This window comes from Salmo salar, chromosome ssa14 (assembly GCF_905237065.1).
Source record: "Salmo salar chromosome ssa14, Ssal_v3.1, whole genome shotgun sequence".
In the NCBI taxonomy this organism is placed as follows: Eukaryota; Metazoa; Chordata; class Actinopteri; order Salmoniformes; family Salmonidae; genus Salmo; species Salmo salar.
In genome coordinates, this window is record NC_059455.1 from 15,205,675 (window position 1) to 15,225,566 (window position 19,892).

The window sequence follows — 19,892 nt, forward strand, 5'->3', positions numbered from 1 at the left end:
ATACTTTTCAATGAATCGTTGCGACATATGAAATACGATTGATAGTATAATCAATGTGTAATAACTTCGTAAAAAATGTATGAATGTGTTAAATTATTATGTGACTTGCAGTCATATTCAGGTCCTGATTGGTCAACATGCTTATTTAACACGTCAAATTGTGTTATTTGACGCGTCAAATAGGGTTATTTTTGACATGCAAAGACCCAAACAGCGTTCCATAGAAATCCTGGTTGAGAATGTAATGACTAAACAAATGAACAATGAAACAGCACAGCAAGTAAGTGAAAGGTTTTGATTATGTTTTACTGGTAATGGGGTCGGTTAAGAACAAATTCTTATTTACAATGACGGCCTACCACGGCCAAACCCGAATGACGCTGGGCCAATTGTGCGCCGCCCCATGGGACTCCCAATCACGGCCGGATGTGATACAGCCTGGATTCGAACCAGGGACTGTAGTGACACCTCTTGCACTGAAATGCAGCGCCTTAGACCGCTGCATCCATGTGTGTGTGTGTTAACTATTTAAATGTACTAGAATGCTTAAAAGGCCACTAAAATTTAAAATATCGGATATCGGCATCGGCCAAAAATGTCATATCGGTGCATCACTACTAGTAACCTACTGTCAGTACTGTAATTGCATTTCTATTTTAGTAGCCTGCCTTAGACAATGTTTCAGAATTTCCTGGCAGTCCATCATTTTAAGTTGGGGGGAAAAGTCGATGCAAATCATTGTTGAATTCAAACGTTCTGCTAACATGTCCAAAACATTTGCCATTGCTTTCTCTTTCAGAAACTGACACAGTCCGTTCCCAGATACAACATTACTGCTAAAGAGTAAAACATCCTAACAACACAGTAAATAGACCGATAGTTTACGTGAAATAGTTGACTGTATGGGTAGGCTACATGTGGTGTGCTATAGGAACATGACGTCATTGCGTATTTCATCTTAGAGCGTATACCAAGGCAGAACATAGAAACCAGGTAACCTATTGATACACTACATATTGAACAACAATACGTCGTTTGCATGCCATGGCCTATTGCCAATAGTTCCAAATAATACCGCAAATAAAGCCAAGGGCGTTATTGTCAACATAAAAGGTAAATGCAGGGCGTTTATCTCGTTCACCCACGCACAGTTTTATGATAGGTCTTATAACCGGAAACACGCGTATGGTATGGCGTGTGCCAAGTTTATCATTCCTAATATTTTTGTATGTGCGCAGACTTTTCAGAAATGGTGCACGCAGAAATGTAGTGTGACATTTACCCTATAAACGAGCATAACGTTTATAAATGAGGCCCCTGGACAGTGTGTCTCCTCCAATATGTTTGTTTGCAGCTGAAAGACAAATCACAGCTCTTTTATTGCACATGGCCAGGGTTGCACAACTGTCCTTGAAAACCGTGGTGGTGAAAGGCAGCAACCAACGCAGCAACCTACAGTAGGCTACCAACTGGGAACAGACGTTAGTTCAACGTCTAGTTTTGATAAACATTTGGTTGAGATGTCAACTAATGAAAATTCACCACGTCACCATGTCATTGGATTTAGGTAAACAGTTGAATGAAAAAAAAGACAAAATTCCCTTACTTTAGGTTTTCCACCTTGTTTGAACGTCATCAAACCAGTTTTTGCCCAGTGAGTGCACATGTGACCCTGGACAAAGCATCCACTTGTATTAGTTTGTATATGTAAGTGTGCCAATGTGTGTGTGTTTTGCCCAGTGGGGGGGGGGCGACAACACGTGCTGGCAGTTCAACATGATGCAGAACAGTTATCCATGCTATGTGCCCCCTCCTCACCTTATAATGGACTCATAACAGACTTTAACCTTTCAAACTCCCTTATCAGTGTGACGACTTGTCTGGCTTCACCATTTCGAACGAACAAAATTATTATTGGTCCAAAAAAACACAACAATATTTATGGACAACATATGTGCAGCTGTGTTTAACTGGATGCACATTTTAAAATAAATATTTGATGTTTCAGACGGAGCATTCGAACTGAGAACGGAATAGTCTGGCTCTTTGGATTACTTTTTTTCTTCTTCCCGGAATAGGCTACTACAGAGCACGAGAGAAGTTTTGGACACACAGACCAAACGGTTTATTTGAGTTTTACCTGACAGCTAAATTACTAAAAGAGAAACATGCTGAGTAAAGACCTTCCGGACATTGAGGTACATGATTTTATAGTTGTTAATCTGTTTTATCCACTTGCAGTCTCAATTTGTGACCCCTGGTTTTGGGAGTGAGGTGTCTTTTTGCTTTACTTTTTTTGCACAGTGTTTAGCCTACCTGCTTGAGCCATGTTGTAAATAAATCTGGGTTGGCAAACTGCTAAATTAGATGGATTGGAGCAGCGAGCAGGTATTTACAGATTAGCCTACTCTTCAGGTTTGACAATTTATGGAGGTATTTTTCTTTGGGATTTTTTATTGCTTGTTATTTTAGGCTACATGGAGAAAGAGAACTTACCTTAAAACAGTATGTCGTGGGTAGTGTTATTTTAAGCAACGTGTTAGATAAAATGACACCACAAGACCATTTCTTCAGTCTAAGAGAGCACATGCAAGTTTTGCGCGGAAGTTTGCCGACTACTTTCAGTCTTTTCCTTATGTGATAGACCCACATACTTGTTCAGGCAACGCAATGTAAAAAATAAATGAATAAACCAGCTACAATGCAACAGCTTCTCCTCAGCTAGCTCGAGAATTCATTCTTCCTTCTCATACCAGCCAATCATTCTGTAGCTACCAATGAAGTTTCAGCACCATGGACTGAGCATGTGCAGCCAGTTACATGATTGCATTATGCCTGTCTATTTTGATGAAGAAAAAAAATATTTACAAACCAATAACCGTTGCTTTAACAATTGTCCTTAACATTGTAATAATAGTCGATGGGGATTCCACTACTTCAATAGCCTACACATTTTTTTTTATCAACACCATGCATAGGCCACTTTTACTAAAGGCAAAACAGCTAGACTGAACCAACAAAAAACAGGAATAAGGATATTTTGTATCTGCCATTTGATAAGAAGGCCTAGTATAATCAATGCTTGTAAATTAGTATGACTCACCTTGCAAATACTGTAATCAATGATGTGACATAAGCCTACAATAACCTCTAAAAAAATATGAGCTTTATACAATAATATCTGGTATTACTGAATGCATCATTGTATTAAACCAACCCAAGACATGCCGGTGGATGGGCATGCATAATATCCTTTGACAATACCTACACCTCTGCCTAGGTGACATGTAGACTTCCTTTTATTGAAGACATTTGAATGGAGAGTGTGCCGGGGTAAGTGACGGCCTCCATTAGCATTTCTATTAATGGCTGTTATGACAACACTCATGTGACCTTGGCTCGTGTCAGGGTGCGCTTAAGACGTGGTCTAAATGACTCCTGTCAGCTGTCGAAAATACCTCACTAAATGTCATAATAACGGCCGTCTGCGGGGCAATTAAACCGGCCATTCATCTTGTGCTGCGCTGGAGACGTCTCGTTTTAATATCCTGCCTTTGTGAGAAAGCTAAACGTGCACCTTTGTGTGTGCTCACGGATTCATTAAAAATGTCTAGGATGGCCATCAGTGTTCGTTAGAAATGAGATTAATGTGTCCGCTTACAGAAAGGTCTATACACTTTATGTCTGGCCCTGAACCCAGACAGGCCAGCCTCCAGAACAGGACTATCAAGTCAAGTGCAGGGACAGGATATTGGCAACATAGGCACCAACCATTTAAATGATGACAAGGAAACGTGTGTCTCGCAGACATCCGCCTCACTGTCAACGTCTAGGACTATAACGAGTTTCTCTCCTATCAAGGCTGTAAGTCTAAGCATGAAACCACTTAGAATAATCCTACAAGTGTTGGAGGTACTGCATGTTTTATACCCCAGCTGAGTGATCACCCTTGTGAAATACACTGCACTTTTAATGTAGGCCTACTGAGGCATAAGCTTAATGTTCCACAACATCCCTCTACCGCCGTACAGCGTATTGTATGCCACTCATTGATAATGTATCGCAATGATGACACTATACCCATAACGTGTTGTATATTTAACCCAAGGATATGTAACCCAGTGATTTAACCATTTGAGTAAAGCATAGGGCTATAGGGGGATCTATCACATATATCACGCATGTAAAACATTCACTTACACATTTGTCAAAGACCATAAGTCCAAAAGAGAGAATATTAGTCCAGGTTCAGGTGATGATGCAGGCGGGATGCACAGGCGTTTCATCATAGTGTGCTTGGAGATAAGAGGTCATGAACCGATAGCCTAGCTAATCTTTATCTTATCTCTTCAACAATAACCAAGAGGACATTTGGATTTCCTGGAATGTTCTGTTTCAGGTGTATTGTCGCGTTGTGATCGTCATAAAGTGTCTGCTGGCCTGTTTGTAGAGGTCTGAACATGATCTGACACTATAAAGACCCCAAAAACTGTCTGCTTACCTTGTTAGTAGGGACGTTCTGACAAGGTCAAAATAGCTTTCTAACAGTCTCTCATTTGACAGATGTTCCCACCTAGGGATGGTACCATGACATTGGTGTAACATTTTCTCTTTGAACGTTCCGATAACACATTCTAGAAATGCGCCCAAACAGCTGTTGCAGGAACGTTCACTGTTTGCTGGGAAGTTTTACAGTGATTCTGTCAATGATTCTCCTCTTATCCCTTTTAAACGTGATTCTTCATGGTGATTACCTGACACATACACTTATTTCTCTTAATCTCGCTATACCTATTGCAGAACTTTTAACCTATTGGAATCAGTGACTCTATATTGTGTGCAGCGCCAAAGAACCACTGACATGTAAATAGATGGCCTAGCAAATGTAGCTCCTGGGTAAGTTCACTTTGATTGCTCGGTTAATCAATCAGCAAGTCACAGATCATTCCAGGACTTGCCAACATGAGACTGCCCCCCCCGACCCACCCATCTTCTTATCTCTCTCTCTCTCTCTCTCTCTCCGCCCAACAGTGAGCTAAATCACACATCGTCCATCTTCTGGTGCCCCCCTTTTCCTTTAGTTAAATAATTCCCCTGAACACAGGTGACAGCCCTCCTCCTCCTCCTGGTATAGTGTGTTTAAGTACACTCTGGCCCAGCTTGTGAGGTCAGGAACGTGTGGTGATCTGAACTTCTGCCCCGCAATGCTTCCCACCCTCAACTCAGCCCTCCTCCTCGTGCAAGATAAGGTCGCCTTGGCTGGGACAGTTATCCAATCACAACCATGTTCTTTTTCTTGCAATTTGAGAGAGTATATTTGGATTTCTGTTTACAATAATAGAGCCACTATATTTTATTATGTGCAACTGGAGAGAACAAATTTAATATTGATTCAAGCACGCTTTCTCCCCCTAGGCGAGAAATGCTATGTTGCTTTAGCCTATAAACTGGTTTCAATCGAATTGGGCCTTTGGCCTTGGACCATGTCCTTAAGTTGTGTTAGATTTAATTTTCCCATTCTAGTTAAATACAGCGATATTCAGGGATGAACCCAAGCAGGACAGCCTACACTCTCCATAACCTGTATCACTGCATCAGATGTTGGAACTGAATTAATATTGCTGAATGCCCCCAGTGCAGTAGGATACTGTTGCTTTATCTCACCCATGGCGGATCAATATGTGGAAATTCATCTATCGATTTCCAGGTGAAGACACAGGGCAATAAGACAGTGAATTGCCAGCTGATGTTTAACTATCCAGCTCCGGGGAGGGAATATGTTAGTTTTATGAAAGACTAGAATCTCTAAGGGAGTGGCTGGGGTCTCTTGTACTGAACTCTGGGCATTCTGAGACCTTAGTCAAGTTTGTTTGAAGTATGATGCTATTCAAAATAGCATTCGTGGAAATTGGAGGGAGACTGACAGAGCTCTTTGTTTGCACTGTGTTATTCTTCATACCCCCCTCAGTTTCATGACGTTGAACCTAAAAGTAAGATAAAGTTACCATACTGCAATAGCCTATTACTAGGACCATTGGTGTCCTACTAAAATTATCGCTGACTGTATGTAGGCTAAATCTGTGAGTGAACAATGACTTATATATATATATATACACTAAATGACTTATAGGGGACGCAGTGTTGAACCCCCCTCCCCAAATGGAATCATGTAGCAACCAAAACAGTGTTAAACAACTCAAAATATGTTTTATTTTTGAGATTCTTCAAAGTAGCCACCCATTGCCTTGATGACAACTTTGCACACTCTTGGCATTCTCTCAACCAGCTTCATGAGGTAGTCACATGGAACGCATTTCAATTAACAGGTGTGCCTTGTTAAAAGTTAATTTGTGGAATTTCTTTCCTCCTTGATGCGTTTGAGCCAGTCAGTTGTGTTGTGAGAAGGTAGGGGTGGAAAACAGAAGATAGCCCTATTTGGTAAAGACCAAGTCCATATTATAGCAAGAACAGCTCAAATAAGCAAAGAGAAATGACAGTCCGTCATTACTTTAAGACATGAAGGTCAGTCAATACGGAAAATGTCAAGAACATTGAAAGTTTCTTCAAGTGCAGTCACAAAAACCATCAAGCTGTATGATGAAACTGGCTCTCATGAGGACCGTCACAGGAAAGGAAGACCCAGAGTTACCTCTGCTGCAGAGGATACGTTCATTAGAGTTAACTGCACCTCAGAAATTGCAGCCCAAATAAATACTTTACAGAGTTCAAGTAACAGACACAACTCAACATCAACTGTTCAGAGGAGTCTGCGTGAATTAGGCCTTCATGGTCGAATTGCTGCAATGAAACCACTACTAAAGGACCAATAATAAGAATAGACTTTCTTGGGCTAAGATCCACAAGCAATGGACATTAGACCGGTGGAAATCTGTCCTTTGGTCTGATGGGTCCAAATTTGAGATTTTTGTTTCCATCCGCCATGTCTTCGTGAGACGCAGAGTAGGTGATTGGATGATTTCCACATGTGTGGTTCCCACTGTGGAGCATGGAGGAGGAGGTGTGAGGATGTGGGGGTGCTTTGCTGGAGACACTGTCAGTGATTTATTTAGAATTCAAGGCACACTTAACCAGCATGGCAACCACAACATTCTGCACCGATACGCCATCCCATTTGGTTTGCACTTAGTGAGACTATCATTTCTCTTTCAACATGACTATGACCCACGGGCTATGTGACCAAGAAGGAGAGTGGAGGAGTGCTGCTTCAGATGACCTGGCCTCCACAATCACCCAACCTCAACCCAATTGAGATGGTTTGGGATGAGTTGGACCGCATAGTGAATGAAAAGCAGCCAACAAGTGCTCAGCATATGTGGGAACTCCTTCAAGACTGTTCAAGACTCATGAAGCTGGTTGAGAGAATGCCAAGAGTGTGCGAAGCTGTCATCAAGGCAAAGGGTGGCTACTTTGAAGAATCTAAAATAGAAAATATTTTGATTTGTTTAACACTTTTTTGTTTACTAATTGATTCCATATGTGTTGTTTCGTAGTTTTGATGTCTTCACTATTATTCTACGATGTAAAAAATAAATAAATAAGAAAAACCCTTGAATAAGTAGGTGTGTCCAAACTTTTGACTGGTACTATATATATACTCACCACCTGGATTCGGTCTTATGTCGCAAAATATTTTTACATTGGATAAAAATAGAGACTCAGAGCTACAAAATGGTATATCACACACAGCATTTTTGAGGAACAATGGAAAAGTAATTCTGCTTTGAAAGTTGATACAGTTGTCAACTCACCTTTGAGAAAAGGGCATTTGAATATTTTGGTACCTACTGGAGAGCTCTCCTTTGTCTACACCCATTCTGCATTGTTCACACCCTCTTAAGCCAGCCACACCCATCTCTAAGCATTCACATGAGGTCATGTGCTAAACAGTGAGTAATGAAGTAAAGATTAAGACTAAAAGTGGAAGTAGCCTACAATAAGGAAAAAGTCCAGGTAAACAGAAAGTGTTCAGATAAAAATCTTTTGTAAATATTAGATGACACTTACCCCGACACACTTGTCTAAATTGATGGGTCATGTGAAAGAAATGCTATAACCCCCAGCCACATCCAGTGGTGGAAAAAGTACTAAATTGTCATACTTGAGTAAAAGTATAAATCATTTCAAATTCCTTATATTAAACCAGACGGCACAATTATTTTCTGTTTTTTATTATTGACTGATAGCCAGGGGCACACTCCAATACTCAGACGTAATTTACAAACTAAGCATTTGTGTGTAGTGAGTCTGCCAGATCAGATGCAGTAGGGTTGTTCTCTTGACAAGTGTGTGAATTGGACAATTTTCCTGTCAACATGTAACGAGTACTTTTGGGTGTCAGGGAAATTGTAGGGAGTAAAAAGTACATTATTTTCTTTCGGAATGTAGTGAAGTAAAAGTAAAAGTTGCCAAAACTATCAATAGTAATGTACAGATGACCCCCCCCCCCAAAAAAAAATAAAATGTTTTAAGTAGTACTTTAAAGTATTTTTACTTAAGTACTTTTGACCACTGCCCAAATGCCTTCTCACCAGTACATTAGCATACTTCATATACTGTTACACACGCACTTATCACATAGTATTCCATACATAAGTTAAGGCCATGCAACCTGAGTTGAAACCTGAGTGAGGTGCACATGTACAGTACATAAACAGATCCATGGGCCATATATTTATGTGGATGCACCATATATTTATGTGGTGGACACTTGATATTGTTGTGGTATGTCACAAAATCATGTTACGACCACACATATCAATATTCATTGTATATTTATAAGTCTTGCTAAGTGGATGGGTCTCTACAGAAGGTTTAAACGGTACAGCCAAATTACTTTGTCAAAATAAAATATACAGTATGTACAAGAACAATATCAATAACGATATCAGTGATAGACGATGTAGTTACTGTGTATGCATAAAATCAGGGGCAAAGTGGCTGAGCAGCAGGATAACAAAAATAAATTGTAGCAGCAACTTATGTGTTAGGAGAGAGTCATTTGAATAGAGGCACTGCAGATTAGAGGTCGACCGATTAATCGGAATGGCCGATTAATTAGGGCCGATTTCAAGTTTTCATAACAATTGGTAATCGGCATTTTTGGACACCGATTGTGGCCGATTACATTGCATTCCACGAGGAGACTGCGTGGCTGGCTGACTACCTGTTATGCGAGTGCAGCAAGGATCCAAGGTAAGTTGCTAGCTGGCATTAAACTTATCTTATAAAAAACAATCAATCTTAACATAATCACTAGTTAACTACACATGGTTGATGATATTACTAGTTTATCTAGCTTGTCATGCGTTGCATATAATCGATGCGGTGCCTGTTAATTTCTCATCGAATCATAGCCTACTTCGCCAAACGGGCGAAGCACTGTCGTTGCGCCAATGTGTACCTAACCATAAACATCAATGCCTTTCTTTAAAATCAATACACAAGTATATATTTTTAAACCTGCATATTTAGTTAATATTGCCTGCTAAAATGAATTTCTTTTAACTAGGGAAATTGTGTCACTTCTCTTGCGTTCCGTACAAGCAGTCAAGGTATATGCAGCAGTTTGGGCCGCCTGGCTCGTTGCGAACTGTGTGAAGACCATTTATTCCTAACAAAGACCGTAATTAATTTGCCAGAATTGTACATAATTATGACATAACATTGAAGGTTGTGCAATATTTAGACTTAGGGATGCCACCCGTTAGATAAAATAGGGAACTGTTCCGTATTTCACTGAAAGAATAAACGTTTTGTTTTCGAAATGATAGTTTCCGGATTTGACCATATTAATGACCTAAGGCTCATATTTCTGTGTGTTATTATGTTATAATTAAGTCTATGATTTGATATTTGATAGAGCAGTCTGACTGAGCGGTGGTAGGCAGCAGCAGGCTCGTTGTCACATGGGACGAAATGAGTAGACCAAGGCGCAGCGTGTAAAGTGCTCATATTTCTTTTAATGACGACACTTAAATAAAAATAACAAAAGACAGCCAACAGTTCCGTCAGGTACTGTACATGAACAAAACGGAAAACAACTACCCACAAAACCCAAAGGAAAAACAGGCTGCCTAAGTATGGCTAACCAATCAGAGACAACGATAGACACCTGCCTCTGATTGGAAACCATACCCGGCCAAAACATAGAAAACAAAACATAGAAATAGAAATCTAGAAAAAGCTCACATATAAACAGAAAACCCAAAACCCCCCAAAACAACCACCTGTCACGCACTGACCACTCTACTATGGAAAATGACCTCTTCCAAGGGTCAGGACGTGACACTCGTAAGCATTCATTCAAACAGCACTTTCATGCATTTGCCAGCAGCTCTTCGCTGTGCTTCAAGTATTGAGCTGTTTATGACTTCAAGCCTATCAACTCCCGAGATTAGGCTGGTGTAACCGATGTGAAATGGCTAGCTAGTTAGCTGAGTGCGCGCTAATAGCGTTTCAATCGGTGACGTCACTCTCTCTGAGACCTTGAAGTAGTTGTTCCCCTTGCTCTGCAAGGGCTGCGGCTTTTGTGGAGCGATCGGTAACGATGCTTCGAGGGTGGCTGTTGTCGATGTGTTCCTGGTTTGAGCCCAGGTAGGGGCGAGGAGAGTGATGGAAGCTATACCCGTTACACTGGCAATACTAAACTGCCTATAAGAACATCCAATAGTCAAAGGTCTATGAAATACAAATTATATAGAGAGAAATAGTCCTATAAAACTCCAACACTTCGTTTTTGCATTATTTAAACCAGATTGAACATGTTTCATTATTTATTTGAGGCTAAATTGATTTTATTGATGTATTATATTAAGTTAAAATAAGTGTTCATTCAGTATTGTTGTAATTGTCATTATTACAAATAAATAAATACATTAATAAAATTGCCCGATTAATTGGTATCAGCTTTTTTGGTCCTCCAATAATCGGTATCAGTATCGGCATTGAAAAATCATAATCGGTCGACCTCTACTGCAGATAGTGCTGATGACTGGTCCGTCCGAACCACGAATGAACAAGGGAATCTATATTCGGAGAGCCTGTTTCTGTCCTGCCCTTGACTTCGTTGCAAAACTCCCTGATCTTCTCAAAAAGATAAGTTTGTCTAGCTGTGTCCGGTTCAGGTGGTGCTTGTACAGGCAGACCATCTATGGAAGGAAGGATATCAGCGTTGCACAGCAGCTGAAAGCTGGTCCCGACACTCCGAAATCTCCTTGGCGACAATAACACCAGGCTCCAAAGCTGTAAAACAGGGAATAACAACAACAAAAAATCAGAAGATCAATTCACCTCACAAGTTTAGATAAGAAGAATAACCTCATACAATGCAATGAAAATGATTTTCACCTGAAGTGCTGGTACTGCTTGATCTGTGTCAGCGGCCTGAAGTACGGAGTGTTGTTGCCAGCCATAGCTTTCCACCAGCACCGTACCATCCTCCAGTCCAACCAGCTGTGGGATGTTGACCCCTGTCAGAGTGCTGTCCTTCACAACACCAGAAATCTCAGACAGTGTTCACTCTGGTCTTTCTGAAGCGCTGCTTGATGAGGCCGAAGCACCAGTCGGTGGCAAACTTGGTGTGGCCTGTGATCAGGAAGGGAACGTTCAGACTGTGGTGGAGTTGTGCATGGTCCGCCAGGCACAATACCAGAGCACAAACTTGTTATTGTTTTGGCCACTGCAGTTATCGCAATTCAGGTCCACACGTGTTTTCCCAACTTCGTAGTTGGTGAACAAATGGTGCATGTACTGTAGTTGATGACTGCGCTGCTGCCTTTGCTTGCATGGGCCAGCTCTCTTTTTGATGGGAGGCATTAGGCCATTCTCCTTGTATGACTCGTGGAGGAGAGTCATGCTTGTTCTACTGATGCTGAAAGACAAGTTCCAGATACATATATTTTAGCATTATTATACAATAGATGCAAAATGGCATTCTGAGATAATGTTAATGTTACTGTTCCCACTACAATAACAAAAAATACTTAAATACATGTCATTTTGTCCATGAAACATTCAATTGAAATACTGTAGAATTCCATTCATTCCTATGGAGGACTGCTCCTATTGAGGAGTGCCAATATGGCCGACTGGTGGCTCCAAGCCTCTCAATGGCCGAAACATAGCATCAGCAATCCAGAGTTTAAATACCACTGCTAAAAGGCTGACATCGCTTCCTAATTTCTGCAGTGTGTGGTTGTGATTTTACTGACTCTGTGGAATTAGTGATGTGGGTGCCGGGTGTGATCAATGGAGACTGATAAAGTCAGCCTCCACTGCTCCTCAGGGGACTGTGAGGAAAGGAGAATATAATTGTGTTTAAAATTATATCTGGATTCCCCCTGTGGGAATGGTTTTCTCTACCTTAAAGGCATAGCAAGACACTTCCCCAAATTATTTGTTTGATAATGTATTCTTATTCTTTAATAAAATAGAGGGCTGTTATCAATATCATATAATATTAATGAAAGCAATTTTTAGAACTGTACTTGGTTCATTTTCTGGTGTTTTTAGAGTGTAGCCTAACTATAGAAATGAATGAAAATTGAATCTTAGGCAAAGTCTGATAAAGAATACCACAAATGCTCCGCATCTCAAAAATAATACAACTGTTTCCACACAACAGGCACTGTGCCATAGGTTGAATACAGAGTGTACTCTCTATACTTCCCTTACATACATTGATAGTGGTTTTAATAATAGATTCACTGTGCGCGATAGAAAACCAGTTTCTCACTGAAGTGCAAATTGTTGCTTCAGGTTTGGCTGACCGGTTCATTCCCCCACTGAAACCGAAGAAAAATAATAACTTGCAGATAGCAGCGCCGTTTTATTGTTGTTGTTTGTGTCATTACTTGAAAAAATATTGAAATATTGACAAGACCAAAAAGTTATTTCTGAAACATTTGATAACAGCGTACCACAATTTACACTCTACTTATAAACGTACTAAGAGCTGTAGGGCTTTCATCCGTGTTCATTGGTATGCGGGTCTCTGTTGAATGACATCTTGGATCTGCTTGCTTTGTGTTTCAAGCTTTAATGGTATTATCCGGCTGGCACCCACCTCACAAGCTGCCTTCAAGTCTCAGTTCAGCACCAGGACCAAAGGGGTGCTCGTTTCAATTTGCGCTTGGCCTTTCTGTTCTTCCTTTTATCTGATTGTGCTAGTCGTGTGTACTGAAACTAATGCGGACATAGTTCCCCTTTACCCTACAAAGAGCATGAAATGAGTATTAGTGTGCCAGTGATGGCTGTTTCCTTTTCTGTTTATGCCCCCTACCTCCCTCCTCTCCCTCAGTTAGCTTGGCCGTTAATTGTGTTTGCCATCTGAACAGAGGACCCTGCTCTACATTTGTGTCCATCTTGAAAGACTTGCTCGTACCATGACCATTTGACTGGCGACCGTGAATCAATGGGCAATGTGTGTCAGAGAAAGATGCCTCACAGGATGAGAATCTAGTACTCAGCCTCAATGTGGGTCTTGTTACACGATGCATTTGCCTGCTTGTGAATTATGAGTTAGATGAATGTGCTGTGTAATTAATACAGTTTGATATCACAATCCGATGGTGTTTTAGCACAATCAGTGTTAAAGGGAAAATCCATTAAAGAACTATCTTTGAGTATTTTTGTATTAGTCCACTGTTGATACAGTCCCATAATATTTTGCATGTCAGCAGTCAAGTTTTCAAGATATTGGACTTTCAAGAAGCAAAGTGTCACAGGCCACATTTTAAAATGATTTACTTTGTGATTATTTTTGAGTGTAGAAATTGACATTTTCTCTCCATATAAACATGTAGCCTAAAGGTAAACATATGCTATACTAAAACACACAAAAAAAATCCTTCTTACCATTAACGATTCGGCCTAAAACAATTCCTATGTGCCTCAATGCTCTCTCCTTTTTACGTCTCTGTTTCTTCCAATATAACCTGCATTTCCTCACATGTACTACTCTCAAACCCACTCACTACTGAGACCTTTGTGGTGTTGCAACCCACTCTCACAGCTTATTGTGAATCAGACACGAATTGTCTATTTCACAATAGTGTGTTGGGTCAATAAGCCGCCCTGTGTTAATGAGCCATGTTCAATGTGCCACAGAGTATCCTGTCTCTGAACCCGAGGGTGCAGACCCACGCTGCCATCCACTCAACGGGCGCCAAGAAGGCGGAAAGGAAACACTGGAAGAGAAACCCAGAGAAGAGCTGTGATGTAAGTCTGCCATGTGTGTCCTCTTCCCTTCCTCTATACAAACTGTTTTTCATTATGCTCCATGTTCATCTCTAGGGCCAGACATTTTTCCTGACCCTGTGACCGACCCCAGAAAAACTGTAGGCCCAGGAAAAATAACTAGGGCCCAAAGTTTTTTTCTCGAGAGGTCACTTAGTGAGAAAAAATCCCTGATCCTATGATGTAGTTACATTCATATCCCAATCATTCTTAATGTCACGCTTCCCTCTTCAGTCCTCATTGAAATATTTTGGAGTGCCTATCAACAGCCTGAAGTATCAGCTTTAATGGGACATGAATCAGAAAGACCATACCCAGCAGCTGCTGCCCTAAATCGGTTAAATATTGCACATTTCCTCTGCTTATCGTCTCATAGCTCTAGCCGCAGTCAAGGCACAAAACCATTTTCAAATGCACATTTTTTTAACGCTTTTCCCCCTCTGCCATGTTGCGATTGTTCTAATAAATAAAACAATCTTGTTTCCAGTGAACCCATATTAATAAGATGCTTATATTATGCCGGCAATTCCCAACACTAAGCATTTTGTCTAATTATTAATAATAGGGACTCTAGATGTTGGATTAGACAAATCCTTTGCAGACTATAAATGCAACACTGGTAATTTCAGTGAAAATGTCAATGGTTATCCCAGTTGCGACCTGTGTGCTCGCGGTTGTAATTGGAAATGTAATGACAGTCTATTGTATTGTATAGCACAAATGAGCTCGGCTAACACGTTAGAAGACTTTACAGAATCAAGTCCTAAATCATAAACATTACAGCCTTTTCAGCTGTCCACCGCACTTCACTCTCAACATGCTAAATTGGCATTGGCAAGGTTTTTTTTTTAATGAAAAGCTTGTGCCTCTTTGTAACCCCCCGGGCGAGATGTCACAGAGGTGTTGGTTTTGTAAGGGCTAATTCTATTAAGGCAGACTGGCAGTGTATTCATTGTGTTATCCAAGAGGTCAGTGGGCAAGGTTGATTGGGGGGGGGAAAGGTAATTGCACATGGGAAGAAAATCTCCACCTGCCATAACAGGATAGCACAGCAATAGCAGGACCAAAACAGCTGATTACAATATGCAGACTAATATGGTTTCCCTGAGGGAAGGGAATGAGGGAGCGAGAGCAGCAAGCTGCTAGAGCAAGAACACATGGAGTGTTTTTGTGTTGATTTTTCCAAAACACGTTATTATTAGTTCATCCTAAAGCACAAACATAACATAATAATCACAATTTAAGTACTGTTAATGCAGCTTTGAATATTATTCCTAGCAGCACCACGACAAAGCTCAATATGTTACACTTTGAATCTGGGGTAGGAAAAAAAACGCGTATGCATTTAAAAGTACAGTCGCTAGTGAAAGTCTACACACCCCTTGCACAGTCTTCACGTTTCTCTCCCTTAAAATGAAATCTAGCAAGGGATTAAATTAGATTTTTTTTCCCTATCGATCTACACAACCTACTCCACATTTTCAAAGTGAAAGAACAATTATAGAACATTTTCCTATTGCCTTACAAATACTAAATGAGGATGTATTGATTGCGTATGTCTTCACACCCTTGAGTTTATACTTGGTGAAGCACCTTTGGCAGCCAATACAGCTGTGAATCATTTTAAATAACATTCTACCACCCAAAAAATGAATCTTAGAGCAACATAGTGAGCTCTATTTTCATGTCATCTGACCAGACCACCGGTTCATATCCAAGTGCCAATGCCGTTTAGCAAACTCCAGGCATTTACATTTGTTGGACGACATGAAAATAGAGCCCTTTGGCCACACACACCAGTGGTGGGTTTGGAGTCGAAATGAGAATGCATGAGCAGAAAATAACCCCATACATACTGTAAAATACGGTGGTGGAGCTTTGATGTTATGGGGCTATTTTCCTTCCACTGGTCCTGGGGCCTTTGCTGAGGTCAATGACATCATGAACTTTACCCAGTACCAGGACATTTTGGCCAAGAACCTGGTTGCTTCTGCCAGGAGGCTGAAACTTGACCGCAAGTGGATCTTCCAGCAACCCAATCACCCCAAGAACACATCAAAATCCACAAATAAATGTTTAATTGGTCACAAAATCAACATTTTGCAGTGGCAATCTCATTCTCAGGACTTGAAATCCATTGAAAACCTGTGGTTTGAATTGAAGAGGGCAGTCCATAAGAGCAGGCGAATGATATCAAGGATCTGGGAGGATTCTGTGGGGAGGAATGGTCTAAGATCCCTCCCAATGTGTTTTCCAACTCATAAAACATTTTAGAAAAAGGCTCAGTGCCATTATCCTCGCAAGGTGAGGTATTGAAAGGTATTGAAAACAGGGGTGTCAATAATTTTGACCCCTACCTTTTTGCAAAAAAATATTATATTACTTGTTTAACATAGTCTCTTTCTCCAAGCAATTGTATTAGTATAATTTTAATATTTTGTAAATATTTTCTTAACTGTATTTCTTGAACTGCATTGTTGGTTAAAGGCTCGCCAGTAAGCATTTCATGGTAAGGTCTACTCCACCTATTGTGTTCGGCGCGTGTGACAAATAAAATTTGATTTGATAGTCACTTTACGCTTACCTACATGTACATATTACCTCAACTAACCTGTAACCCCGCACATTGACTCGGTACCGGTACCCCCTGTATATAGCCTCGTTATTGTTATTTTATTTTATTGTTGCTCTTTTATTTTTTACTTTAGTTTATTTAGTAAATATTTTTCTTAAATCTTATTTTTCTTATAACTGCATTGATGTTAAGTAAGGATTTCACGGTAAGGTCTACACCTGTTGTAGTCGGCACATTTGACATAACATTTGATTTGAATTTCACTTTCATTTTTTGTATACAATACAGCTCAGTATTTGAATGATTTATTGCATACAGTCATTTCTACTCATCTTTATCAAAGGTGTCAATAATTTCCCCTCACTGTATATCCATTGTTTTTATCAAAATTCCTCAAGCTCAGTTGGTTGGGAATCATTGATGGACAGCAATATTCAAACCTTGTTTGCAGATTTAAGTCAGGGCGGAGACTGGACCATTCAGGAACACTCCACACCTCTTTGGCGTTCAAATGTGTGTAATTGTCCCGCAGAATTTTTTTTACTTCTAGCCCAGGGTTAGGTTTTCAGAAGACTGGGGGGGGGTTACCTGGGCTTTTCTCCTTTCATATTTATTTTGCTCCTAACAAACTCCTCAGTCCCTGCCGGTGACAAGCAGACTCATAACATTATGCTGCCACCACAATACAAATGGATCAACAATATTGCACTCACTCCACATTACTGGCCTCTATGTCAAAGTGAAAATATGGAAGCCTGTGTTAAAAAATTCACTCCAAATCTTCCAATACTGCAAGACAACATGGCAGAGACATTCACTTTTTGTTCTAATTTAAAAACTACAGATTTGGCTCAAATCCAACACAACACAACACAGAGTGAAACCCAGAGACAATGTTTGAATATAGCTGTCCATTTAATGATTCCCAACCAAATTTACTGAGCTTGAGCAATTTTGACAAAAACAAAGGACATACAGTGCATTTGGAAAATATTCAGACCCCATGACTTTTTCCACATTTTGTTAAGTTACAACCTTATTCTATCTCTCTGTACTTTGCTCCGTTATTATTTCCCTTGATCCTGACTAGTCTCCCAGTCCCTGCCGCTGAAAAACATCCCCACAGCATGATGCTGCTGCCACCATGCTTCACGCATGGATGTTGGCAGGTTTCCTCCAGACGTGACGCTTGGCATTCAGGCCAAAGAGTTCAATCTTGGTTTCATCCGACCAGAGAATCTTGTTTCTCATGGTCTGAGTCTTTTAGGTGCCTCTTGGCAAATTCCAGGCGGGCTGTCATGTGCCTTTCACTGAGGAGTGGCTTCCGTCTGGCCACTCTACCATAAAGGCCTGATTGGTAGAGTGCTGCGGAGATGGTTGTCCTGAATGGTTCTCCCATGTCCACAGAGGAACTCTGGAGCTCAGTCAGAGTGACCATGGGGTTCTTGGTCATCTCCCTGACCAAGGCCCTTCTTCCCTTGATTGCTCAGATTGTACGAGCAGCCAGCTCTAGGAAGGGTCTTGGTTGATCCAAACTTCTTCCATTTAAGAATGATAGATGATAGAGGCCAATTTCAACACTGCAGAAATGTATTGGTACCCTTCCCCAGATCTGTGGCTCGATACAATCCGGTCTCGGAGTTCTACGGAAAATTCCTTCAAACTTGTTTTTTGTTCTGACATACACTGTCAACTGTGGGACCTTATATAGACAGGTGTGAGCCTTTCCAAATCATGTCCAATCAATTGAATTTACCACAGGTGGGCTCCAATCAAGTTGTAGAAACATCTCAAGGATGATCAATGGAAACAGGATGCACCTGAGCTCAATTTCGAGTCTTATAGCAAATTGTCTGAATACTTATGGAAATAAGGTATTTCTGTTTTTTATTTGTAATAAATGTCCAAAAATTTCTAAAAACCTGTTTTCGCTTTGGTATTATGGGGTATCTTGTGTAGATTGATGAGGATATTTTTTTATTTAATCAATTTTAGAACAAGGCTGTAAAGTAACAAAATGTGGAAAAAGTCAAGGGGCCCGAATACTTTCTGAATGCACTGTATGTTGCGCTAAGAGTTGCAAAGTCGGTAGAATATTATTCAAAATTATTCACAAGACATGCGCAATCAAGAGAAATATATTTATTTTCTATAACATCTTTTACTTTGAGAATGTGGAGTAGGTTGTGTAGATCAGTAGGGGGGGAAAAAAAGTAATTTGATCCCTTTTTAGATTTAAGGCAGCAAAATGTGAAGACTGTGCAAGGGGTGTGTAGACTGTCACTATGCACTGTACATATCAATAACCCAAGTGCCTCCGGTGTTTGTAATGGTAGGAGGCAGGAGAAAGAAATGTATATATGCATTAGCTTTATAAAGTCTCCCACCCCACTCCCTATGCAACTCCTCTCCACTCCCTACACAAACATCTCCCTGCTCTTTAATCAAAAATGGGCCTACTGTGATGGCTGTATTTACTTGAATGGTTTCTCTCTCCAGTCTTTTCTCCCATTGTGCATCATTAAGAGGATTAAGTCAGTGAACTGAGTCTGGGACTGAACTGTATTAGGCTATTAAATAAAGGGAACAGCTTATGGGGAACTTTGTATACGTTATAAAATGGATCTCAATAAAATCGCCCCAGATAATGTAAACCGTGTCACGTTACTATGTTAAATAGCACAAATTAATCCTCCTTATTTGAAACTGGGAATTTATAAGAGGTCTGTAGCTATAGTGCATTACTCAGTGGTCTAATCCTCCTAAAAGGTCATATATAAAAATCGTAGTTAATCTCTATGGTAATGTATTAGTTTAGAATGTATTCAGCTGTTATAGTATTTTCATGGCTCTGTTTCAAAGGATGGACTCATCATGCTACAGTATTTAATATAGAATCTCTCTCTCTCTCTCTCTCTCTCTCTCTCTCTCTCTCTCTCTCTCCAGAGCTGCGTCAAGTTGGAGAACAACTTCGACGACATCAAGCACACGACTTTGAGCGAACGTGGGGCACTCCGCGAGGCGTTCAGGTGAGAGAAGGAAGCGATGAGAGGAGAGGAGG

General features: G+C 40.5%; 1 protein-coding gene across 1 annotated transcript in view; it reads left to right on the forward strand.

Annotated features, from left to right (window-relative positions):
* The first annotated feature begins 1,854 nt into the window (after positions 1–1,854).
* The window catches only part of dpydb (dihydropyrimidine dehydrogenase b), a 129,835-nt gene continuing 111,797 nt past the window's right edge, over positions 1,855–19,892 (forward strand). The window contains exons 1-3 of the mRNA XM_014139686.2: positions 1,855–2,198; positions 14,128–14,238; positions 19,778–19,860. Of these exons, the coding sequence (XP_013995161.2) occupies positions 2,169–2,198; positions 14,128–14,238; positions 19,778–19,860 (224 nt within the window). The 5' untranslated portion in view covers positions 1,855–2,168. The remainder of the gene's footprint in view (positions 2,199–14,127; positions 14,239–19,777; positions 19,861–19,892) is intronic.